Source organism: Podarcis cretensis (genome assembly GCF_951804945.1).
Source record: "Podarcis cretensis genome assembly, chromosome: 2".
Classification (NCBI taxonomy): domain Eukaryota; kingdom Metazoa; phylum Chordata; class Lepidosauria; order Squamata; family Lacertidae; genus Podarcis; species Podarcis cretensis.
This window is the reverse complement of record NC_137171.1, coordinates 2,108,364-2,134,790: the sequence shown is the minus strand read 5'-3', so window position 1 is coordinate 2,134,790 and position 26,427 is coordinate 2,108,364. Positions and strand designations below refer to the sequence as shown.

At 47.3% G+C, this 26,427-nt stretch overlaps 1 protein-coding gene across 4 annotated transcripts in view; it reads right to left on the bottom strand.

The window, feature by feature from the left end:
* RAPGEF3 (Rap guanine nucleotide exchange factor 3) overlaps positions 1 to 26,427 on the bottom strand; it is a 51,811-nt gene that overhangs the window by 10,914 nt on the left and 14,470 nt on the right. For 2 of the 4 annotated variants that reach the window (XM_079967820.1, XM_079967822.1), the window contains 16 exons: positions 19,045 to 19,098; positions 16,057 to 16,163; positions 14,993 to 15,114; positions 14,109 to 14,271; positions 13,271 to 13,355; positions 11,932 to 11,992; positions 10,124 to 10,200; positions 8,791 to 8,937; positions 7,198 to 7,313; positions 6,414 to 6,502; positions 6,022 to 6,100; positions 5,293 to 5,443; positions 5,010 to 5,092; positions 3,215 to 3,254; positions 2,233 to 2,314; positions 1,719 to 1,865 (listed from right to left, as the gene is read on the bottom strand). In XM_079967820.1, coding sequence (XP_079823946.1) covers positions 1,719 to 1,865; positions 2,233 to 2,314; positions 3,215 to 3,254; positions 5,010 to 5,092; positions 5,293 to 5,443; positions 6,022 to 6,100; positions 6,414 to 6,502; positions 7,198 to 7,313; positions 8,791 to 8,937; positions 10,124 to 10,200; positions 11,932 to 11,992; positions 13,271 to 13,355; positions 14,109 to 14,271; positions 14,993 to 15,114; positions 16,057 to 16,163; positions 19,045 to 19,098 — 1,603 coding nt within the window. Of the gene's footprint in view, positions 1 to 1,718; positions 1,866 to 2,232; positions 2,315 to 3,214; positions 3,255 to 5,009; positions 5,093 to 5,292; positions 5,444 to 6,021; positions 6,101 to 6,413; positions 6,503 to 7,197; positions 7,314 to 8,790; positions 8,938 to 10,123; positions 10,201 to 11,931; positions 11,993 to 13,270; positions 13,356 to 14,108; positions 14,272 to 14,992; positions 15,115 to 16,056; positions 16,164 to 19,044; positions 19,099 to 20,390; positions 20,472 to 26,427 lie in introns of all 4 variants that reach the window. The other 2 variants (XM_079967819.1, XM_079967821.1) reach the window with 2 other exon arrangements.

The window sequence follows — 26,427 nt, the reverse complement described above, 5'->3', positions numbered from 1 at the left end:
TGGCGCCCCCTTGAGGGTGGTCTCAGACCGAGGGAAACAATTTACGTCCAGGTTCTGGAGGAAGCTCATGAGCTTACTGCACGTAGAGGTTAATTTTTCGACTGCCCGACACCCAGAAACCAACGGGCAGGCGGAAAGAGCAAACAGTATACTCCAACAATACTTGAGGTGTTATGTCAATGACAGAGAAAATGATTGGGTAGAAAAGTTGGCTCTGGCAGAATTTGCCTACAATAATGCGGAGAATGTGTCCACAGAGATGAGTCCCTTTTTGGCCAACTATGGGTGTCATCCCAGGGCATTTCCAGGGGAAGGAGGGGAAAGATGGAGCGTCCCGGCAGCAGAACATTTTGTAGAAGAGATGGAAGCGATCCATCGTCAGCTCCAACTCAACCTAGAAAGGGCCAAAGAAGAATACAAGAAGCAGGCAGACAGGAACAGAAGGGAAGGTGAAACCATAAGGGTGGGGGACCAGGTGTGGCTATCGACCCAAGGGTTGCCGTTCAAAGGGGGTTGTAAGAAATTGAGACCCAAAAGATTGGGACCATTTGAGGTCATACAACAGGTCAATCCAGTGGCGTTCAAACTCAGGTTACCGAACCACATGAAACTACACCCAGTATTCCACAGGTCATTACTGTCACCGTACAGGGGGGGACGTGAAGGGGAGGTCACACAGGGACCAGTCATAGAAGGGAACGCAACAGCCACGTGGCGGAAATCATTGACTCCAGGTGGAAGGGTAACCAGGTGGAGTATTTGGTGGCTTGGGAAGGGGAACCAGAGTCAGAAAACACCTGGGTAACTGTAGAGGAAGTCAATGATGAGGTTTTAATAGAAACGTTTCATCAACGGTTCCCAAGGAAACCTCAGTCTGTAACGAGGTTCCGGAGGGAACACTTTGGCACCACCGACGAGGAAGAAGAGTTCGAAGGGTTCCCAGAATCGGAGCTGGAAGAAGGAGTAGACTCCGAGGAGGAGGAGTACCCGGGGACAAGGGACGGCAACCGGTGGAGGGAAGTGTTCGAGTCTTCGGAGGATGAGAGAGGTTCTTTCCGGGGTTTCGCACCCTCACCGCCCGTGGAGGAAGAGGCGGGAGGGGGTGAAGGGAGCCCTGGAGGGGAGGTGGATGTCAGGGAACTGCCATCAGGAGGGCAGGTGGTGGAAGGGCTCACGGAGGTTAGGAGAGACTCGGCAGCAGAGGAGGGAACCAGCAGGGGGAGAGAAGGAGCTCCAAGGGAAAGTGACTCGGAGGGATGGCTCAGAGAGACTTCCAGTGAAAACAGTGGGGAAGTTTCAGAACCTCCTATAGGGACACCCACCCCTCGCCGGAAACTGTCGCGCCGAGAATCCCGAAGACGCGTTTCCGTTAAGGAGCTTCTATGTTGGAAGCGTTTCCGTAAACGCCCACTGTCGGATTCTGCCAGCGATTGAGGGAGTCATGTTCAAGGGGCTCCGCTATAGACAGAGCTTTGTTAACCAAGCCAAACTCTGAGGGACTAAGCTTTACGCACAAGCAGCTCATCCTCCCATCACAGAATTCTTTCCCAGTGCTGCAAAACAGTTTACGTCTGTTTCATCCTTGAGAAAGGGCTGCTGAAATCATGCACATTGTGGGGGCTGCAAGTGGATCCATATCACCTGCATCACCATGCAATACTGGGCTGCCACCAGAGACCATGTATGTTCTCAGAGGGAATCATGAGAGGCTCACTCACCTCCCACGGAATTGATCTTGACCAGGACCCATTCTTTGCTCCAACCAGGACAGTCTGCCAGGGATGTGAGCACTTCCTGGACTGAAGCATTCACCCGAAGCACCGTCGTGAGGCAGGAGTAGTCTGGCCTGTATATGTCATATGGGACTATATAGGAGAAGCGGGGAAAGAGACGGAAAAGGAGGGGACAGCAGCTTTAATGCAGGAGCTAAAGCTTTGTACACTTTGCTCACAGAAGCTTTCAAGTTCAATCATCAGTAATGCCAATTATAGCAGGACTGCATCACCTATGTGGACATATGAATATAAACTTAATAAATAAAAATAAAATAAATCCAGCCAATTGGAACTCTCCAGCCATGTTACTGTAGCCACCTTGGGGGCTGGATATACGTACCTCCCATGTTGGCTGGGGCATCCTGGCATTCTGAGAATTGTCCAGGCGAAAGGGCAAAGCAAAGGGCAGGCTGGCTTGGCGAGCGACCGAGTGAGCGAGGAAGCAACGCTAAATTACCTTTGTCCTGGGCTCGGATAGTATAGCTGCTGTTCAGAAAGGGTTCCTCCTGGCTGGCAAACCAGTCCACTGCACTTTGCACCTGGGGATGACGGAAAGACAGAAGGATGCATGAAGGTGCAATGGGATTCTCTTCCACCCAGAGGCATCTTCAGGCCCAGGCCTGTAAATAAGGCTAAAACCTACCAGCAATAACCTGGAGAGTAGGAAATCTTTTTCTGTCAGAGAGTCGCTTGCCCTGAATGAGCAATGCTTGAAGGGAGGGGCACATTCCCCTGGTGAAGGGGGCAGAATCAAAAGTGGGCAGCACATGGGATGTGGCGCTTGCCTTTGTACAGGAGGCTCCATTCCAGCCACAGAACAGCCAGAGGTCTCTGCCCTCTCCGTCTTGGCGAGATGCCTTGGTGAAGAACTTTGGGGTTATCTGTGCTTGCCTCAAACACAAACTCAGAGATGTGACGAACTGTCACTCCTTGGGTGTGGCACATGCCTACCAACTACGGAGCTAGCCCAAACCTTGAGGGTGAAGCAAACAGGCCCTATTTGATGGCTACATAGAGACCAGAATCCATCTGACAGGCAAGGCTGTGAATTTTTGGATCTTCCTTTTTATTCTGCTGGGGAAATGAGATGGCTCCATCCTAGATTTTATTTTCACATTTCTAGACCTCATTATTTTGAGAAATACATAACCAGGCAAGTTGCCTAAAATGGAAAAGAGGAGAGTTTTGGATAATTCCTCTGCTCCTGCCCCTGGTGCCATGGAATGGAATAACATGACTCTTGTCTGTCCACTGTCTTTTCTTGAGTGTCGCCTAACTTGAGTTCTGCTTTATTTCTGACAAAAATATTTCAAATTAGGGGAGGGGAGGGAGCCGCCTTTTCAAATGAAAATAATTAAGCATGTTTGTCTGCTGTGCGTTGTTTGCAACTGCAGCTCCCTTTAGCGAAGAACTGTTGATTCTCTGGCAAAGGACTTTACCTGAAGCTTCGGAGATGCACAGTTGCTGCCATTTTCTAACCTGTCCAAAGAGGAAAGAGGGACCCCGTCACCATTACTGTTTATTCTAGGTTTGGAAACCCTGGCGAGATGTATGACCCTTCACCTGGCGAGATTCAGATGAAGGAATAAAAGGTATAATGACAGCTGGGTGCAAAGCATATAAACTGAAAGCATTTGCGGATGACCTTGTGATAACAGTAGAAGACCTGATGGTAAGTATACCAAGGGTCTTAGATAGAATTTCTGAGTTTGGCCAAGTAGCAGGTTTTAAGTTAAATAAAAACAAAATGAAAATGTTGGTAAAAAATGTGACAGAACAATACAAAAAAGATTTACAACAAAAAACAGAACTGTTAATTTAAAAAATGTAAAATATTTAGGGGTATGGTTGATGACAAATACAGTGGTACCTTGGGTTGCGAACGGGATCCGTTCCAGAGCCCCATTCACATCCCAAACAGAATGCAAGACGTGACGGCACGATGGCACGATGGCGTGTCTGCGCGTGCACAGGTCGCGAGTGGCGAAACCCGGAAGTAACGCACTCCGTTACTTCCGGGTTGCCACGGAGCGCAACTTGAACGCACTCAAACCGAAGCACATTCAACATTCAAAAATAACACTGTAAACAATTAAAAACATTGGCAGGATTTTAAAAACATTTGCAATGTAACAAGAACTATGGTAACAGCTGAGTTTTAAGGAAATATGGAGAACATTATGTGATGCTGTTGGAAAAGAATAACTATGGAACCCATGAGGGGGGAGGGAAGTCTAGGGATTCAGAGAATCCTATTTGAACATGTGAATGCAAACGTTAAATGTAAAATCGAATAAAAATATTTTTTTAAAAAAACAAAGAGGGAATATTATCAGATCTCAACAGCTATTCATGTTGGCTCAGCTCTTGCAGACTGCATTTGCAGGAAGTGCGAGAAACAGACTCTGTAGCAAAGCAACAACCGCTCAGTTACAGCAATGAAAGAAACCAGTAAGATATTGAGGCCCCCCAGGTGCAACCAAACAGCAGACCTCCCCCACCCATTTAAAATAACTCACCTAGTGTAGAGAAGGAATGACCGGGGGGTGGGGTGGGGGTTAAGGAACACATTTTGTCCATATTTTATGTGACCTTGCTTCTCCCCTTCACCTCTCAGAACAAAAGACACCTGCTGAGTCAGACCAAAGGCTCATCTAGTCCAGCCTCCAGTTCTCAAAGTGGCCACACAGATGCTGCTGAGAAGCCCACAAGCAGGACTCGAACACAATACGCCTCTCTCCTGCTTCTTGTTCCCAGAGACTGGCACTGAGTTGTACTGGAGGTCAAACATAGCCATCGTTGTGATTAGTAGACCTCTCCCCACACCGAGATGGAAGGGCAAAGGGTCTGCAGAACTGAGCCTCTCAGAAGGTCAGAGTTCCCTTCAGATGTGTTCGTGTCATCACAGAGTCTTCCGAAACCACCATCAATCACCTGATGGGGTGAGCACCTACCAGGTAAGAAGAGCTCTTACAGACCAACTTTGGTCTGATTGACTGAGTAGCTGCACATCTGAAGGCTGCTCTAATATGCTTCCTAAATCAGGAAATAAGGTAACCCTGCAATCATCCACATGTGTATTTTGATACACATATCATAACATATCAAATCACATTACAGACATTAAGACTTGCCCTGAGGAAACCAGGTATTTTGCCATTCTTTTTTGCCTCATCTTCCCCGCACATACCCAGATCCTCGCAAACACAAACTGGGGCAGAGTAGAAGACTCACACTCGGTTCCTCCGGCGATCCTGCATCTGTTCCCTAAGCAGGGGAGCCAGACGAGCATCCTGGGCTGCACACTCAGACAGGCTCTGCAAGAGAACAGCCAGAGCAGATGAGCAGAAGCAGCCAGGCTGGTTGCTACAGAGCAAGAAGGAGCAGACCAGCCTCCTGCAGATGCAATCTCATGCCAAGCAAGCAACAGCTTCCCACCAACCCAAGTTGACTTTTATCCTCTCATCCTCTCTTTGTGTTGCACCTATAGCACTGCTCCCTGCACCCATCCTGTTACCTGCAAAAAGGCCACAGAGCTGGATTCTGCCTGCAGCAGGCGCCCATAGAGCAACACCCACTGGTTCACCAGCCACAGGATCTTCTGCCTTTTGCCCAGGATGTAGGCAGCTTTGTCCTGTTCGGTGCCCTCCGACGGCTCCGAATGAAAGGTGAACAGTAGTCAAGGAGACACAGAAACACAGCCATATGCAAGGTGGACCAGGCCTGGCTCTAGGTTTTAGGGGGTCTTAGGCTAAGTCCCTCTGGTCGGAGTCCTAAAAATGGCAGCTAAACCCAGCTGCTGCTTAAAGCTTAAATCAATGAGGCAAGTTAGTCATGATTTACAACTTTTGCTCCCTTAATCTGAGATGCCCTTTTAGTCAAACTAAAGTTTATTAATTGGTTAACCTAGCCAATTAATCAACTAGAATTTACAGCCCTGATTAAAATGTATGCTGTTCAGACGAAGCCACTTTCATTCTTAACTTGGGACACTAGAGATGTATGGAGCATACATCTGGGATCTCTCTAGTGCAAGGATGAGCAGCTAGCAGACCCTGGGCCAAATCTGGTCCCCAAAGTCTCCTCCCCAACACTGCTATTTAGCATCCCAGAGGCAAGGCAGGCATGCACAGGGAACAGCTTGCCAGCAGCCCACCAAACTAGGCCTCTAAAGTAGCCTTCCAAACAGAACTGCTTGGTGACTAGGGCTGTAGGATCCAGCAGAGAAACAAACCACAAAGGATATTGTTGGAGCAGAGCTCTGCACAGCTGTGGTGTTGGCATGAACACATTATGTGTCAGAAGGAAATCTCCAAGGAAGGTGTCTACAGAGATGGCAGAGAAGCATGGTGAAACATTATTACAAGGGCTAGATGATCTCCTAGATGATCTGCATTTAAACTCCTGTAACCTGACAAATAGTCCCATGCGCATTCTTCCAGTGTACACACATTGCCCTGTACACTTCAAGGGAGACGACAACTCCACAAATACAAAGGAATGTGCCTGTGTAGATGCCCCTCTGTTCAAAGTTCTTTCCCCAGTTCTTAGCTCTAAAGTGGCCCATGAACCAAGGACTGGCATGGGGTTTTCTCCAGTGTATTAACTAACCCTTCTCTTTAAGGGTTCTCGACTTACCTATGGGGTCAGAGAGCGTAGAGTCTGGACGCATGGTTTCCAGCAGATAATCAAGTATTTTTTCAGGGGTCCCAGACATCACTGAGTACCTGAACAGGAGAGGAAAGCATGAACTTCTCAGATAGCATGACAATGAGGTGGAAACCAGAAGCAAGCGATGCACCTAAGCAGTAAATGCCCCCCCTTCCCATATCATTAGCTGATTTTGGGGGGAAACAACAACCCAGGTTTGGCATATGAATATTTTTCTCACAAACACATTACATAATAGGTTTTGTAGTCTAGAATTGCCACACAAACAATGAGTGATGATCTCCTGTCCATATTTTGTGCCCACAGTTGTACAGTATCGTATATTTTGTAGTCTTCAGGTTGCACATGAGCAAAGAAGCATGCAGAAGAACTACACTATCGACAACTACCATACTTGCCCAGTGGATCTTACAGAAGCAGACGGAAATTTAAATACATCTTCCTGTGGGGGGAGTGGGGAGCCCCAATGTTTTGGCATCAGGAAAACTCCAAATGTTCTCTCTGATTCTATTTCATGTGGAATCCAACAGCAATGCTACATTAAGATCCTCTAGAAAAAGCACCATGGCAGTTGGGATGAGCTGCTTCTGCAGCTGCCTGCAAAGCACTTCCAAGAGCAGGAGGTACACCCAGCCCTGTTTTGTGGGGAAGGCAAGAAAAACAAGCAGAAAGAGCTTGTGGGTGCATCAGACAGAAGCTACTTCTGCCTCTAGGAGGGAGCACGGAAGCGAAGGGGGCCAGACCGCAGTACCTACTGCTCCCTGGAGTCCCAGGAAGGTGACTGGAGCTGCTGCCTTGCAAATTCTTCTCCAGAACAAGCACCACCTTCCCATGTTCCTTCAGCCGCAGAGTGTTGGCTTCAACATCCTAGACAGGAAAGCATAAGCTAGTGAACTGGGTTGCATTACCATGCTTCAGGCACGTCTACACTGGAGCTGAATAACAGCCACTGGCCCTAGGCCAATGACATCCTCAGATGCTATCCTAATGGGCCTCCTTTAGGGCAGAAAATCAGTGAGTTGTACACTTCTGAATTCCATGTTGGGTATCACATCAAGATACTAGCCTCGTGCAGCTCAGCCCAGTCTGCTCACTCTGCCACACAACTAATTTCATAATGGTGTAAAGCAGGGAAAGAGGCCTAGGATTCTAGTTCTATGCTATATCTGCTGTGAGAGATTGCAGTCAAATCCAACAATGCATATTCTTGCTAGTTAGTAAGTTGAGGGGCAAATAACCACAGGGCTGTATTGCTGATAGGCAAAGGCTCAGACCATGGAAATGTAATGGGTAGAGGGGGCTCTGTGTGATGTTATTTTCCCCTCCTCTCCTGGGGGACAAGGAACATACAGAATTTCCTCTTTCCTCCTCTCTCTTCCTTCATCAAGTCATGAGGGCAGACATGCCCTCTGCTTGTTCCAGTAAAAGGCATGCGTCTGAAGCTGTTTTTACTGTAAATATACCGTATTTTTCGCTCTATAAGACGCACCAGACCACAAGACACACCTAGTTTTTGGAGGAGGAAAAAAAGAAAAAAAAAATTCTGAATCTCAGAAGCCAGAACAGCAAGAGGGATTGCTGCACAGTGAAAGCAGCAATCCCTCTTGCTGTTCTGGCTTCTGGGATAGCTGCGCAGCCTGCATTCGCACCATAAGACGCAAACACATTTCCCCTTACTTTTTAGGAGGGAAAAAGTGAGTCTTATAGAGCAAAAAATACGGTAAGTATTTTGCCTGCATAGTTTTTACTGCTGCTGTAGCTGAGAACCAATGCAAGACCTCGTGTAAGTAAATAATATCTGAAGCTTATTTTTCAGTCTGGGTGAATGAATAGGGGGAGTCAGCTTGCTTCACAGCTGGACACAATTAAAAGAAGGCTTTGCAGACTATTCCTATATGCATACATTTTGCATTACACTGATAAAATGGAAGCATGCGGAGGAAGACCAGCCAGGAATGGGCAAAAGCCCAGGTGAAACAGAGTGACTGGTCATTTGCAACCTGCCCTTCACAATGGACCCCTGCTCAGGTGCCTAAGGGAAAGCAAGGCTGCTTCTGGAAAGCACAGGATAATAAACAACCAGGCTTTGCAGGTGGGATGGAGGGACTTCAAAGCAAGGAGCTTAGTGTACAGAGGAAAGGAGAACATTCAGGCACAGAGGTGTGGCAGAAGTCCTGGAGAAACCGCTGGTAACTTCGTTTATTGCTGCCTCCTGATCCCTTAATGCCCTCAAATTCCTTACATTTGAGACAAAATTCCTTCCCAGGGCAAACTACTGAGCACTGAAAACTGTCAGAGAATGGAAGGACCCCAGCCTCCATGTGTGACCCAACTCCTGGCCTACCTTGAGGATGCGATTGAAGTCCCGTTTGTCCACACGCAGAAAGTGGCAGCTGTCTTCACGGAGGATGATGGTGGCTGCACGGGGGGCATCATTCACCAGCGCCAGCTGCCCAAAGTCATCACCCTCGTGCAGAGTGGATACTAAGCCCTGAAAAGTGAGTGCCCCACGTCCATTACTGCTCCAAGAGACATTTCCATGGCAAATACGGGGGACCCTGCTGAGGGCAACTGAATACCAAGGCCACTCACCAATTCTCCTTTATTTTCCCTCCCCTCGCTGCTGTCACCACCACCCCTCACAATAGGCTTATTTTTGTTCTCTGACTGGCAAAGCATCTACATCTCAGGGCAGCCACTCCTGGTGGGCAGGGGCTCTTCAGGGTTTCATGCAGGTGTCCTTTCCAGACTCAACTCGGGACTTTTTGGGGGCAACACCTGCACTCTTGCTAAACCTGAGGCTGCTGACTCATAGGCTGGGCATTGTTTGGGGGTTTGGGGAGTGGGGTGGGGGTGGGGATTGTTGCTGTTACTGATATTTTTTATGTGGAATTCATTTCTACTTGGCTGTGTACTTTTGGATGTTTTATTTGTTGTTTATGATCATTTTTGATATGTTTGTGATGACATATTTTTCTCCATGTTTCAAGCTGCCTTGAGAATGGTTTCAACCATGGAAAGGTGACATACAAATAAAATTATGTGACTTTGTAACTTGTAAAGTAGCCCTTTCTGCATTGGCAGCTAAGAAGATCAGGAGGAAGGAACTAGATAAAATAGCAGTCAACTGCAAAGGGGATTCGGATATTTAATTTGGCACATTTTACTAGAGAATCTTCTGCTATTCCATTTTATGCAACAAATAATCATGGTAGTTGTGAACGTGGTTTATACTGTATGTGTAGTGCCTGATGATTTTATGGTTATTGCTGTTTTTCCTTTTGTATTTTTCTGAATGATGCCATGGCCTATGATTAGCGCAATAAAAGTCTATGATGATGATGAAATAAAATTATGTTTGTATATATGTAGATATATGAATCACAGTCCTCCCCCAAAGGTATGTTGACTGACTGAGTTATTTTTCAAAAGAACACCAGAGGGAGAGCCGGATCAGCATATTAAATATGACAAGCAAGGTGTTCATACTACCGTGAAACTTTGGGACAAACAAGTGTTATATTGTATATAAATGTAATCTGATCTAAAAGCATCAATATATGACAAGAAACATCTACGTAAATAGATTTCTCTTAGTCCAGATGTGGATATAAAATTTCCTACACACACCGAACTTAACCCCAAGCTGACCCTTTCCAGAGATTAAACATACAAACCTTGTCATGTGTGACAACGTTGACTGATCCCTTCCAGATGATGTACCAGGAGGTGCCCTTGTCCCCTTGGCTGAACACTGGAGGGGGAAAATCCTTCGCATCAGTGCTATGGGACTTATGCTTTGAGACACATGCAAAATGAGTGCCCAAGGGCACAGACCAGCCTTCCCCAATGTGTTTGGGACTACAACTCCTATCTGCCCCAGCCAGAATGGCCATGCTGACTGGAGCCAATGGGAATTATAGTCTGAAACATCTGGCGGTCACAGCAGGGCAGGGAAAGAAGCACAGGCAACATGTTAGAGGCAAAGGAGGAAATGATCAGCTTGGACTAGGGTGGGGTGGGGGGCACAGGAACAAGTGGGCAAAGCAAGAAGAACAGGTTCTCAAGGGAGCCTTCAAAAGAGCTGCCACAGGGAATTGGAAATGAGGATAAATAGGAAGTTTTCCTTCTGAATTGCACAGGGTAGAAGATTGCTGTGTGTCACATTTGACCCTCTCAAAAGTCACTGGGATGATGGCACAGCAACAACACACAAGACCCATCCCCATTCCAAAGACTACTGCAATGCACTCTTCTTTCCTTGCGCCTGATCTGGATATAAAACCTCTGCTCAGAGACCTGCCCTGGTTGCTGATTTGCTACCAGGCCAAGTTCAAAGTGTTATTATTACTATAAAAAAGGTAAAGGTACCCCTGCCCGTACGGGCCAGTCGTGTTCTACTCTAGGGTTGTGCGCCCATCTCACTTAAGAGGCCGGGGGCCAGCGCTGTCCAAAGACACTTCCGGGTCACGTGGCCAGCATGACAAGCTGCATCTGGCGAGCCAGCGCAGCACACAGAAACGCCGTTTACCTTCCCGCTAGTAAGCGGTCCCTATTTATCTACTTGCACCCGGGGGTGCTTTCGAACTGCTAGGTTGGCAGGCGCTGGGACCGAGCAACGGGAGTGCACCCCGCCGCGGGGATTCGAACCACCGACCTGACGATCGGCAAGTCCTAGGCGCTGAGGTTTTACCCACAGCGCCACCCGCGTCCCACTATTATTACTATATAAAGCCCTTAACAGCTTGGACCAGTTTACCTATGCGATCATCTTACCCCCCTGAACACCCACCCGACTGCTTCCATCTACAGAACTGGTACTGTTACAAGTGCCACATAATTAATACTCAATCCACATTTGTAAGGAATTGATGCCTTAGTGTGGCAGCATCCCAATTTTGAACTCCCTGCCTAATGACAGCAGGCAGGAGCCTTCACTGGACTCTTTTTCAGTGCCTTGACAGGCAAGCCTATCAAGACAGGTAGAATGCTGACATATCTTAATCTGGTATTTAGCTTATCGTTGGTTTTAATTATTTTTTGGAGGTTTTAAATTGTTGCTTTTCACTGATAATTTTATTGTTTTGCTCTTTTTTGTAAACTGTGCTGAGGTTTAACTACAATCAAGAAGTGTATAAATATTGTGAAATAAATAAACAAGCCAACTTATAGTGGCTGCAAGATACTGCTCCTTGATAGTGTTTGCCTGGTTGAAATGTGTCCTTCAACACTGATGATACACGTTGATAGCTGGGTGGAAGGGAGAAAAGTGTGTGTGTAGAAAATTGCTCTTTGCACAAAGGTAAATTTGACATTCCTTGCTCTGACCACTTTTGCCTCGGGCACCACCCACCCCTGCCATGTGGCCCCAAGAAGGTCGCTGAGATGAGACATGGCCCTCAGACTGAGCTATGGGAATGCTTGCAGGAAGTCAAGAGAAGAGCTAGGCTGAAAGTGACTAAACCATTGCCGGCCAGTTACTCACACACAGTTCCAGCCTTTGCATGGGATTCGAACAGCAGGGCAGCAGCCAGTTCCCTCTTCACCTGTGGCAGGAGGGAGACAAGCAATGAGCTTGCCCTAGAAAACCACTTGCACAAACAGCTGAGGCAGAACATAACTTTGGTGATTAAAGGTGTTGGCCACACTGGCAGAAGAAGAGGGGGGCGGGGGGAGTGCACCACCCCCGGCAGCGTGATCCTGGTGGGATGCCATTGCGGCTGCTCCCCCCACCCATGCTGGGCGCCATGCCTCCGCAGACAGTGTGCCATGCCCCCAGGATGCACGCCAGCCACGCCCCCGCCTGCTCTCCACCCCCAATGCCAGAGCATGAAGCTCCGCCACTGGTTGGCCAAGCAGGAAGCAAGTTCATGGAAGGTACACGTGCATAAAGGCTTCTAGGGAGGAAACATCCACGCGTGGGTCAGCACAGTTCTGATTCCTACATACTATTCATACTAGTCAATAGCTATACTCCTCTGTAATCTTGGTGGTTCTTAAAGAGAAGTCCACCTAGAAGCTCATTTATGTGTACTAAATTATAGTCAACAACAAAAATGTAGTGATACATATTTCTTAACATCAACATACGGTGCTATATTTGTCAAATTTTGCTGATAATGCTGGATGACAAAGTTCTGGTTACCAGATGCCCCTGGTGGTGGTGAACTGCTCACCACCTAATCTTATTTGTGGACTTAACAGCCAGCTGCCATTCTTTCGTTTTTGATTTCTGGACTGTGCTTAGACTGCTTTGCGTGTTCAAATTGACACAGCTCCCCTCCTCTGATTCACCCATCAAATACAGTCCATTAAGTCACTCAAGCATACTGAGTTCAGAACTGAAGAAAAAGGGACTCTTGATGCAATGGCTCTGTGTGTGTGTGTGTGTGTGTGTGTGTGTGTGTGTTGGAAGTATGTGAGCAGAGAAAATAAGCAAACTGAAATATTTAGAAAACTTGACAGGTGCCAATTCTAAAAGTAGCATCATAAATTCTTTAAATCTAGTGTAACAGCAAACACCCTCCCCTCCTAACGTGCATGTGTTTTCACCCCCTACATCTGTATAGGAGATGGATCCAGTCTGACGCGGGCTCAGGCAGCAGGTGGGCAGGTGTGAAGTGACTGGCAAATGAAAGGAAGCAACCAGGTGGAAATAGGACAAATCTGCTAGATAGGTTCATCCTATCAAATGGAATAGCTCATGGGTGGGGGTGGGTGGGATTTGTTTGGCCATCCCATTGGTTTCCATTCCTAGCCATCCATTACTCATGGCATTCAAATTAAAGATGGGCCAAATGAGGCAGAATCTGACCGTTACTTACAGAACTGGAGAGATGGGCGACAGCTTTGATGTGCAGCAGCTCCTCAAAGATCAGTGCAAGCTCCTCATCTGTGCGCTGGCCAGGGCTGGAGGAGAGTGTACAGGTAAGGCACACATATGTCAGGTTCTCCTGTCACTTTACAGCACTCACCACCACCGCATCCTCATTACCCTGACTCCATCAGAGCAAAGGATGTAAATTCATGGCATAAACCTCCTTGCTTCTTCTGATCATGGGGAAGGACAAGGAAGAGAGCAAACTACCAATGCAGCAACTGGACGTCCTTAACCTCCATCATATCCTCTGGCACGAGGGCCAGACGCCAGGTAGCTTGGCTACAATCATGAGGGCGAGAAATTCACTTTTAAAGTTAGGAAGAGCCTGCTAGAACAGGCCAGTGGGCTATGTAATCCAGGATCCTGTTCTCACAGGGGCCAATCACTTGCTGAATCAGATCTTATCAGATGTGCATAAAATCCAAAGAGAGATTTTCCTTAACCCTGCGTCAATTCAGGACGTAATATCAGATTTTTGTAAAGCATAACTGCGAACAGTGAGAAAAGCTCTCAGACCCAGGGGAATTAATCAGCAAAGAACAGCATCAAAATACAGGTCAAGCAAAAGTGTGAATGAGTCCTAGAAAGGCAGGATTTAAATAAAGCGAATGAATGAAATAATCAAGGAAACAATATATACATTTCTTTCTATCTATCATCTATCCACCTGCATAAATCCACTAATAAACAGAAATGGCTTTGCTGTTCTATCAGCAGCAAAGCCTTAAACCTTCCACATTTCCTCCCTGCCTGCCACACTATTGCTCAGTCCTCACACTCACGGTTTGTGCAAGATGGTGGTGAGCAAGGCGGTAGGGCCCAGTTGGGTGAGCAACGCCAGTGCCTCGAGGAGCTCCTCCCCACCCCGGTCTTCAGCGCTTGGCTCCAGGGCCACGAAGCGGAAGAACTGGGTGTCGCGGTCCTGGAAATAGCTCTCCTGCCGCACTGCACAGGGAAGGCGGGTGAAAGCAGGATGAGAATAAGAGAGCACAAGGGGATGGGGAGGGAACCTGTGGTCCTCCGGGAACTATTGGACGACACCTCCCATCACCCCTGATTGCTGGCTATGTTGGCTGGGGCTGATGGGAGCTGTAGTCATCAGCTACTGGAAGGTCACAGCTTCCCTGCCCTTAGAAGAAGCCAACAGAAGATGTGAAGAGCCCCCTGCCAGCATATCTGTTCCCAGTTGCGTCACCTCTTATAGCTTTCCCTTTCTCCCTGTGACAGGCAGCTATCTGGACAGCGAAGGAGTGCAAAGTGGCATTACAGCTGCTGGGTAAGCCCAGTGGGCACACAAGAACCAAAGGGTGAGGGGTCCTTGGAGAGCACCCAATCCAGCCCCCTTCTCCAGTGGCAGACCTTGGGGTCTCAAATATCAGCAGTGCCCTGTGCAATGCCAAAATTCGGTGCCCCCCAAGGCTTTCCCTGTGGAAACCTGTTCTCTTCTGCTGAATCGGAGCAAAGAGCAATCTGCAGAAAACCCAAACTGCTGTTTGCATCAATTCAGCAGTTCAGATTGGGTTTTGCTGGGGGAAACAGCAGGGCAAAAAACAAAAGTGCTCTGAGGTGGACCGGCTTGGTTAGGTAGCACCGTGAGCAGTGCCTAACGAGCAGCGGGATCCTGAGACTGTCATGCCCCCCCGTTTCTTTCCTCTGGTTGTCTCACCATGAGCCAAGACTCCTTCGTCCACCAGCACCTGGCAGAGTCCAAGGGCCTGACTGCGCGTCTGTACAGAAAACTCTGCGCTGAGCAGTGCATCCACCAGCTCCTTCCCAGAACAGCACTGCCTGGAAGGGAGACATCAAAGAGTGGAGAGTTCATGGGAAGAATTCCCACAATCTGCAGCAGAGCTAGATGAGCAAGTTCTGAACTTCAGATTGGATTTCCAGTTTTAAAGCTCTAGATCTCCCCTCTGCTCCCCTCCCCCTTTCCTTGGTTTTGGGGGTTTCATCTTTTGGTTGTCTGGGACAAGACAAGACATAGTTAATTTCTGGAACTCATTGCCATAAGATGCGGCATTGGCCACTGTCTTTAAGGGCAATTCATGGGGGGGGGTCCTTCCAGTGGCAATTTAGTCATGTATAGCCTTCAAGTTCAGAGGCAGAATGCCTTCCTTACCTACCTGTAACTATTGCCATCACGTCCTATTTATGGTTTCCCCAAAGCTGGTCACTCTGGGAATGGGTTGCTCGACTAACTCAGGGATGGAGAACCTGCAGGCCTCCAGATGTTGTCGGACTCCAACTCCCATCAACCCCAGCCAGCATGATCAATGGTTAGGGATGACCAGAGTTGTGGTCCAACAATATCTGAAAGGCCAAGTTTCCTATCCCAGGACCAGCTGGGCTTTCAGTACAGGATGAATAGGGATGTTAGGTTGGTCCAGCCAGCACAGTGTTGTCTACTCTGACTGGCAGAGAGGTCTCAGGCAGAGAAAGGTATTTCTTGCCTCTTGTTAACTGATCCTTTTAGAAGCTGCAACCTTCTGCTGTAGAAGGCAGAACTGCAGCAATAGCTTCCCAGCCGCAGAGTCACTACCATTTACTGGGGGTGGGGGAGCACTCACAGTGGTGCACCCACTTTGAAATTCACTTTGGGGGAAATTTCAGGGGCAGCTAGTTGGTTCACTCGCAAGAGCCCCCCGCCCCTAGAGGAAGCAGCATGCCCACAGACCCTGCAGCTCACTAGCCGCCCCTGACTCCTTCTAAGAGGGACAGGTATATGCACACCTGTAAAGCCGGAGGTGGTGCTTGTGATCGCGGATTAGGTCCGGGTACAAGATGACCAGATGTGCACAGAGGAGCCTCCCTGCTCTCTGAATTTTGTTCGATGAAGCCTGTGAAAGAATATGGCAAGAGCTTGCTTGCTTGCTACATTTGTAGCAAACAGCCATTCCACCAACCAGTGCTCCAGAATGGCAAATGTGACCATTTCAAACACAACAAAACAAATGCAGGAACAATTAAATACAAGTATTTATGCACCTATTTATCTGCAGCATGGGTGGGGAACCTCTCTATTGCATGAAGGGGGGGAATCACATTAATTGCTCTGCCCACTTTGCTTTTGGCTCTGTGCACCACTGGCATGTGGCCCTTGGAAGGTTGCCCAGAAGGGAATGTGGCCCTTGGCATGAAAAGGTCCCCTGCCCCCTATTCATGGCATTTCTACGCTGCTCCACAACATAGAGCACCCGTGTGGCAAAGCGGTTGGTTTGTTTTTGCTCAACACATAACGAAAAGGACAAAATAAACCATAGTGAGAATACCATCAGTTGCACCTTACATAGAGAATTAATATAAATTTCATAATCCATAATTCTTTCCTTGGTTTGTTTTTTAATTTTTCAGATAGGCTATCTAATTCAGCATAGTCAATCATTTTTTGGACCCACTCTTGTCTTGAGAGAACTTTTTCACTTTTCCACATTGTAGCTACTGCTACTGTTGCATAGAGAAAAATATCATTATTTTTTTAGGAAAGTCCGTATCAATAAATAATACCCAGTAAGTATGCCTCTGGCTTGAAGTTAAAATCTTGAGGACTACATGTGGCGTAGTGGTTACTGTGCAGGAGAAGGACCAGGAAGACCAGGGTTCAAATCCCCACTTGGCCATGAAGCTCCCTGGGTTACCTTGGAGTCAGTCACTGTCTCTCAGCCTAACCCACCTCACAGGGTTGTTGTGAGGATGAAATGGGGAGGAGAAGTATGGATGCCACCTTCAACTTTTTGGAAGGAAGGTGGGATAGGATAGGGTAGGATAGGATAGGATAGGATAGGAAGAAATCACAGTAGCTTACAGAAAATAAGACAAAACTTCCAAAACCACCAAAGTTAAAGCACCAATTTTAAAATGGAGGGACCTGTGCCATATAGTTATTTAAAAGGCCTGGGTGAACAGAAAGGCTTTCATCTGGCACTGAAAAGACCACAAAGATGGTGCCAGTGAGCCTCCCTAGGAAGGCTGCTCCATTACTGGGGTGCCACTACTAAAAAGGCCCTCTCCCTGGTGATTACAGCCTTTGCTTCATTTGGGGAAGCACTCAAGAGTAAGAAAAATATTGAAAAGACAGATAAAACAATAAAAAACACTGAATGCAACCAGTTAAAACCAATTACACTATATTCACAAGGCAACCTGTGAGTCAAAGCTTTGCATAAATGGGAATGTATTTGCTTGGCAGCAGAAGATGAGAGACAGGGCTAGCCAGGCTTCCCCGCTCAGGGTCCCACAAAAGGCACTGGGATAACGAACCTTCTGGCTCAGTCTCCAGATACTCAGTATCTGGAAAGCCCAAAACTAATTTTGGGTTTGGGGGAAAGCAGGGAGGAGAGGAAAGGGATGTTATGCATAGTTGAACAAGTTGTCGTTTGCAGAATAATAAATATACATGAACAATTGTGTCATATTTATAAACACTTGACCTCCAAAGTCAGATATTTTTGTCTCTGGTTCTTTTCAGCCTTCCACTCACTGTTTCATAGAAGCTCAAAGGTTCAGTCCTAAGATATCATCAGTATGGGCCCATTCTTGTTTCCATTGAATACAGAATTTCCTTTTAAAAGCTGATTATTTTGAAGGGAGAATACATGGAAACAGGTTCGTTTTAAACTCCTCTGTCAATTTGGTTTTAAAATCTGATTTTCTTCCAACTTGCATCTTGGCTACGATGATTGGCTCTTAGCCAGACATGGATCACAGGCTTCCGACCAGGCCTCTCAAGTACTTGCCAAATAGAACAGGAGAGGCATGGAGTCCCTATAAGATTATTAGCCTTAATATTAATAATAAATACCTAGTGTGTCTATATCTCTATATATCCCCTTTGACTGCCCGCAGCACTTCACAAACATGGCCTTGTTTCAATAATCACAACCACCTTCTGAAGTAGGTGAGTGTTAGCCTCCCTCATATGGGGGAACAGAGTGGGGGCAGGACTGAGTCTGAGTGGTTTGCCTAGGGACACGTGGCAGATCCTTGTCAAGAACTGAGACTTGAAGAAAGGGCTTTCTGATTTCACAGTCATAAGAACATAAGAATAGCCTGCTGGCCCATCTCGTCCAACATCCTGTTCTCACAGAGGCCAACTAGATGCCTGTCGGAGGCCAGGGAGCAGAAGACGAGCCCCAGAGCCTGTGCTCATCACCACCTGTGCTTTCCAGCAACTGGAATTGGCAGTTGTGATTTCACCAGGCATCATCCAGCACACCTGCAAACTGATCTTCACAATCATGAGGACTAGGAACTTTTTTAAATATAAAAAAATGCAAATAGAGATTTGTAGCTTCAAATTCCATGGGACAGACAGGCCTTTTCTACAGCTACACCTACATCATGTAACACCTTGCCCCTTGAGGTTCTTATACTTCTGCCACCAGCCAGCTTCCACTGTCAGCAAAGACCTTTTCAGGCTTTTGCTGCACCACCATGTACTAATGGGATTTTAGTGTGCAAAAGCTCCCATGAATGTGGCATAAGCCTCAGAAAGGTGGGGTGGAAATCTAGAAGAAGAAGAAGAAGAAGAAGAAGAAGAAGAAGAAGAGGAGGAGGAAGAAGAAGAAATGCTTGCACACATCCCTGAAATACATACACAGACCTGTGTGAAAGGACACACATCATACCACAAGCCTGTTAGCCCTGGGGGGGGGGAGTAACCGCCCCCACTTTTAGGCTGTGCTTCCTTTGTCCCTGTCAAGACGGCTGTTTGATATTTACCTGCTTTAGGCTGTGGCCAGGCACTAAGGCTGATTCGTTGTCTGGAAGAGGGGTCTGGAAAACAAAAAGATCAAGGACATTTCCTTAGTCCATTTACAAAGTGAGGAAGGGGCTGTCGGTTGTGTGTGTTAGCCCAGTACGCAGCCCAGTGCAGAAGCAGGCAGGCATCCTCCCTTGCAAAGGAAGTGGTTCCTCATCCCTGCAAAAGAGAACCTGTGCGGGGGGGGGCGGGGGGCGGGGACAGTTACCAGGCTGACCAGATGTCACATGCTAGGCGCCCACTGAGGCACAGTACATCCGAAGGGAAGAAACACCATGCGGTGCCACAACCCATGCCCCCAAGCCTTCGACAAAGGAAAACAGGTGTCTTTGTCTGACCTTCATTGGGCAAAAAACGGCAGAGTTTGGTAGCCAAGTCAACTGTGGCCAGAATGCTAATGGGAGTTGGCTCTGGGGTGGGAAACATGTGGCTCTCCAGATATTGCTGGACCACATCTCCCACCATCCCTGACCATTCCCCATGCTGGTTGGGGCTGTTGGGAGTAGGAGTCCAGCAACATCTGGAGGTGCCACAGGTTAGCTACTCCTGAGCTAGGAAGTCTGTTTGCACAATGTTGAGTAGGACTTCCCACGTGAATTTGAGCCCCATCACATGATTACACCTGATGGGGAATTGGGAGAAGTAACATAACGGCACGATGGTTGAGATTCACTAAAGGAGAACTGCTCAGAATGATGATAGTGTGCAAACTGATAACTTAAGATGCCTGAGGCAAAGGTAGCAGATGAGTATCACACCTGAATATGCAACCTGCCTCCATTAAAGATAAATTAAAGGTCCAAAGGGATACAAAAGTTTTGCCTATTTTGATCTGTTTGAGCTGTGATGGTGGTCCCTTCACATACATATGCATCAGTTGATAGGCATCATGTGATACTGCTCTCGTCATGTGATGAGCATGCAGGTGCAAACTCATCCTGAGACCCACAGCAAAGTTTGCCCCACCCAAGGAGAAGCGGAAGGGAGCTCCACCCCTTTCTGAAAATCAGCATGCAGCAGAAACTCACACAGAGTAAGAAAATAGTTCTCAGATGTTGGCCTTGTGACAAATGGTTGGCTGGAGATTAGCTGTGCTCTGGGTGTGGTTGGTGGGAATGAGTTTTATATGTAAAAGATTAATAAGGATGCCTTTGGGAGATGTTACTATGGTGGAAAAGTATTGTCTCAGAAATTTCATTTAGTTGCCAATGATGCTTTATATGTGGATTTTTTTACTGCATTTTAGCATTTGATTCTTACTTGTAACCAGTGCTATTTTTCTAGAAAAAGAGGTGCTGGAACTCACCATGAAGACCTCCCTTGTTCTCTTAGAATGGCAACAGCGCTCACCTGAGAGATGGTGGAGCTGAGTTCCAGCAAGTTCCAGCTGAAAAAAAGGCCTGCTTGTAACTCTTTTGTTAAGAGAATGTTTTGTTTACCTGCTAATCATGCTGCTTTAAATGGGAATCTTATTGCATTTGATTTTCTTTTGAAATTTTATATTTTTTCCATTTTGTCATGTTCTATTTGATGTTTTAAGATAGGCTGTAAAACCACTTGGATATTTTTTAGAACCGTGTAGAGGTAGAGAAATGATTTAAATAAGTTCATATGGTAAATAAAGATTATACTTTCAAATAAACATATCTGAAGCTTTATGCAGAATCTACAGAGATTTCCCCCCCAGAAATGTAAATCAGTATAAAAATTATTTAAATAAATGGTTTATTTTCTACTTACTTTAATAGACATATTTGCAGGGACCAGCCTTAAGCACAGCCAGACCTACAATGAGGTAATGTGAGGCAGCTAGCCCAAGAAGCGGATTCTGTGTTCCATTACAGATGGAACTTCCTACAAATGAACCAGATTTGCTACAGAACACAAACACAACTCTAGTTCAAGTGTTTGCTTGGCCAGAAAGCTCTGGAATTTGGAGTGGTATCATGATAGAGCCCACAGAAATATTTCAGCCTTTGAGTGGTTTGCCAAGTTACCAATAGTTTCTTGAGAAACTGCCCAGCACAGAGAATACAGCGCAAGCCCCAAGAAGCATCTCTCCTGGCCTGAGATAGAGTAACACTAAACAATATTCAGAATGGAGGGAAACATCCAGAGAGACAGAGCCAGGGCTCTCAGAGCTCATTTCTGGGTACTCTGCCCCTAAATGCAACCAGAAAAGCCCCAAATGCATGACCTACTTGTCCCTATCTCATTCAGTTACAGAACAATCCTCACTGTGTCTCCTAAATTTCACTTGTGACAAGGGGAGACACCAGAAGCACATCTTCAGCATCCCAAAGGCACATTTCATGTGGCCACCCAGTTGTAATGCCTGCTGGGCTCCTCCTGCAAAGCGAGGTTCCGCTGGAGTGGGGCTGACAGTGGGAGGTGCCTGACTATTCTGCTGTGACACCCACCCAGGGGCACATGGGCTGTTACCTCCCTGTCCTTATGCGCTCCCTCTTGTAGCTGTAGCAATGTGTGTGCATGTCCTTCTCCCTGCCCCACAACCAGGGGGAAAGAAGTTTGGGTCTGTGTGTGGTGTGGCACATTCCTGTGGTGAGACTTCTGGCACTCAGGAGCTGCACACTGCTTGCCCACTTACCATCCTCCCTGGGGCTGCGCTGATCCCCACCCCCAGCCAGTATCAGGGAATATCTGAACCACCGTCCTTGAGAGCACATGTGCGTCTGTGCAGTTGTACTGACCATCCCCTTCTCAGTGAGTGATAGCTAGTAGGAAAGGATAAACAAGCATGACAGGGTAGATTTGAACCAGTGACCTCTCTGGCATGTTTGTGCCTACTTTGCAAACTGCACCACAGAATCCCTTTGCCTGTTGCAGCTTCCTACTTTTGGATCCTTTCCTGCAGAAGGGGAAGGGAAAATGTTCTGTGTGATGGAGATTTCAACCTGCGACTCCTGAGCATGCTAGTGGAAGATCCCTTGGCCCCTGCCTGGTTTTCTGCTTTGTTTGTGCTCGGCGGGACATGGCAATGTGATACGACGCTCCTCCAGCTCAGCCTCCAGAGGTGAGCTCCCTCCAAGCACACACTGCTGTCCTTGTATTGGTTGGCATAGGTGATATTTCCAGGGACACTGGAAGAATGTCTGCTACTTTTATGTAATTTCTCCGCCCCAAGGTTGACATCAGACACAACAACTGTGATTCACTTAGCTGAGATTCTTGCATTGCAACAGCAATTCTGGCACTGCAGGGGGTTGGTCTAGATGACCGCAGGGTGCCTTCCCAACTCTACAATTCTGATTCTACAAACTGCTCTGCCAGCATAGCACCAGAGTACCTCTCTCTCTCCTCATCTGCAAAACTGCCGTAGGAGCACCTCCAGCTACTGTAACCTCAGAGGTGATGGGAAGGTGCTCTGCACATGCTCTTAGGACAAGGCAGAGAACCTCAGCTTGAGGGCTAACGGAGCCCTCCATGCCCCTTTCCCAGCCTTCAGGAGTCTGCCCAGGCCACACAGAGAGACAGACTCTGCTCCATGTCCTTCTCGAGTGGTCTTAACACGGATGGAGAAAGGTATGCTGAGAGGATGTGTGTGTGCAAAAATTCCTTTTGCGTGGCAGGAATTTGGCCTATTGCACAAAGGTCAAAAACGCATCCTTTTCTCCTCCCCTTTTTACCTCTGATCCAGCCTACAACCAGCATGTGGCCCCCAGGAAGCTTTCCATAAAGAAATATGGCCCCTAGGCTGAAAAGCACCCCCTCCCCTGCTGCAAAACATTCTTTTATTTCCCTGCATTTATTCTAGGCCAGAGCTCAGACAGCAAACATGGGCTCCAGGGCTAAAACGCTAAGCCCGCCACACAGGGCCAGATTGAGGTTTGATGAGGCCCTCAGCTACTGAAGGTAATGGGGCCCTTTATATGTCCAGCTGTCCTTTGTCAACAACAATTTGTCACTGTTTTTTGTGTTGAATATATGCTATATGGTAATCTATGGACCTAATAGGTATCTAAAGCCATTTGCACAAAGCAAAATATGTATTTTATCAAAGTAATTTGTTTCTTCTCTTATATTTTGGAATTGTACATCCACCTTTTTTACCTTTAATTTTTTTGGGGGGGGGGGGCCCAAGAGGGTGGGGCCCTAAGCTATAGCTTGTTTAGCTTATACATAAATCCAGCACTGCCACCACAGCACCAACGGGCCCTATTTTAGCACCTTTCTAAAATCAACGCATTTGAGATCAGAGGGAGTGGGCAGGCCATGCAGCAGAAATGCCCGGAGTCTCAGGAAGGCAGCCTCCCTTCCCAAGGTCTCTTGCCAGTTCTCCAGGACTCCTCATTTCCCCAGCTGTGGAGTACAAACAGCACCCCGCCCCTTGGCGTGTTTACACGGCAAATATCACAAGGGCTGCCATCTGTCAGGAGCTGGAGAAATGCCTCCAGACTCAGCAGGTAAGGGAAGAAACACCGGAGAGGCTTCAGCAACTGAGCCCAGCAGGCAGGCAGCCAGGGAGGCCCCAAATTCTGCCGAAGCCTCATCACATTGCCTCGTTTGCAACCCAGAGATCAGAAGAGCTTGCCGATGCCAAAGTGAGACACCCAGAAGTCACCCTGCCTTTCCCTGAAGCAATATCCTCGCGCATCAAAAAGCATGCAGAAAAATAAATGGGTTCGTCCCTAAGAGCTTAGCTAATTAATCATAGAATCATAGAGTTGGAAGAGACCACAAGGGCCATCGAGTCAGGAGTCAGGAGTGCTCTGATGGTGTTTCCTGCTTGGCAGGGGGTTGGACTCGATGGCCCTTGTGGTCTCTTCCAACTCTATGATTCTATGATTCTATGATTCTATGATTAATTAGCTAAGCTCTTAGGGACGAACCCATTTATTTTTCTGCATGCTTTTTGATGCGCGAGGATATTGCTTCAGGGAAAGGCAGGGTGACTTCTGGGTGTCTCACTTTGGCATCGGCAAAGATATTCGTGCTGATATCTTTCACCTGCCCAATAACAATTTAATAATAACAATTTAAACACAGGAAAGTAGTGCGTAAAGCAGAGTGTGTTGCGATGACCCCCAGACTTTGGAACTCCTTGCCCCTTGATGTACACCTGGCCCCCATCACTGGGGGTTTCCAAAAAACATGCAAAGGCGTACCTTTTCACCCAGGCTTTTAGGAATGTGCAATGATTGTTTCCTTTCTGCAAATGTTGTTATTGGTTGGTTTGTCGTTCTAATTGTTTATCTACTGCATTTCATTGTGTTTATGCCATTGTAATCTACTGGTCTTCAATTGGTGGGTCAGGGCCTGATCCAAGGTGGATTGTCATAGCAGCAGCAGCAGCAGCACCATGCAGATGTGATGTAAAAACTTAATTAATGGGTTCCAAATGCATGTTTGGGCTAAAGGTGAATACCAGGTCTGAAAAGGTTGACTACTGTTGTACTCAACCCCGACATCTTTGGTGAAGGGCTAGTAATAAATATGCTAAATATATGCATAGCTCCTCCCCATAGGTTCCGATTCTCACCTGCTCCCCTTAGGCCTCTTTTATCTTCCCTACACCTTTAGACAGCCAGAGGTCAGCTTGGTTATCCACAGACCCACCCAGCACCTGAAAAAGGCCCATCCTGCTGAGATCTCATCAGAACAGGTGCTTTGGCAGCCACACATATTACCCCCAAAAGAGGAAATACATCTCCCTCCTGAAAAAGGACACATATTCCCAACTCATATTCGCATAATCTTTGCATAGAATAATATATAGGCGGCACAGAGGCAAGTTTTCACATACCGTGTTGGCCTGAATATAAGCCGCACCCACAAATAAGCCCATAAGGTTGTGAATATAAGCCACACTTTTCACGGTCAGAATTTGGGAGAAAAAAATAGTGCAGCTTATATTCGGGCCGATACAGTAATTGCTGTCTTTTTTTCTTTTCTTTTTAATGCATCTTGCCATAGTGAAGGCGGCTGTGGCCAGGTGGCCTGTCCGCCTGCTCTGTTAGATGTTCGGAATGGAGTTAGCTGTTGATGGGCAACTTTCTCCCCTAGTGCACCTGCTCCCCTGCACTCCACTTTCTGTTGCATCTCTCCTCATTCCTTAGGTAGGGCCAGCTCCGGGTTTGAAGAGACTACTGCACTAGCTGACGGGTCTCCTCTGTTGGTGGGTGAATCTCTGGAGGCAACAGTGCTCCAAGTAGCACAGTCTAACCTCAAGTTCACTTTCTCACAATGGCCTCAATGTACAGTGGTGCCTCGCAAGACGAAAAGAATCCATTCCGCGATTCTCTTCGTCTAGCGGTTTTTTCGTCTTGCGAAGCAAGCCCACTGACGGCTTAGCGGCTTAGCGCTATTAGCGGCTTAGCGGCTTTTAGCGGCTTTTAGCGGCTTAGCGGATAAGTGGATAAGCGGCTTAGCGGCTTAGGAAAAGGGGGGGGAGGGAAAAAAACCCGCAGGAACTCGCAAGACATTTTCGTCTTGCAAAGCAAGCCCATAGGAAATTCGTTTTGCGAAGCACCTCCAAAACGGAAAACTCTTTCGTCTAGCGAGTTTTCCGTCTTGCGAGGCATTCGTCTTGCGGGGCACCACTGTAATGTTGCTTTGGGGGGATTGTGGGAAATTAAAACAGAAGCTAGAGCCAGCCTCCTTGCTCTGCTTGGAGCATCAGAAAAAGGGGGTGGGGACTAAGGTGGCCCAAAGATGCCATGCTGTCCTGTTGATGTTTCTATCACAGGCAAGGGCCTGGTTTGGAATGAAATCTTAGCCTGTGCTTTTCCACTGACCTCCAATCTTCCCTTCAATACTCCAAATAATCAAAATCCTACCATTTATTACTTTCTAGGGTTTAGGGGGGTCCCCCCAAATCTATAATGTATTTGACACTCTAGGGTGACATTAAACATGGATCCCAACTCTGAAAAGGGTGAAGACGGCTGATTGCTGTAATCACTGCAACTCCTTGTAATCACAGTAGCTCTGTTAAAGAAGCCGGCCTAATCTGCAATCTCAGAAGCTGTTACATCAGCAGGGCAGGCGTGCCAAGCATTCGTGCCAGGGGCCTTGTGCCGCCTCCTGCTTTGCCAAGATAATGTTGAAAAGGCGAGCGGATTAGCACAGGTGAGTCAACCTCCCAACTGATGTGCAGCTGGACCAGCCCTTTCCAAAGCTTATGAGCACCTTCACATTGGCCCCTGCCACATATCTACCTGATAAATTAATCCACCCATGCACATGCTAGTGCTTATGTTAGTCCTCAGCATCTAGGGGGGCAACATCTCCACTGCAGAGGAACTAACTCCTGTTTGAGGCTGAGATGATCAAAATTATTTACAGCATGTGGGACCTTCAGCATAAGATTGCAGTGTAGCCTC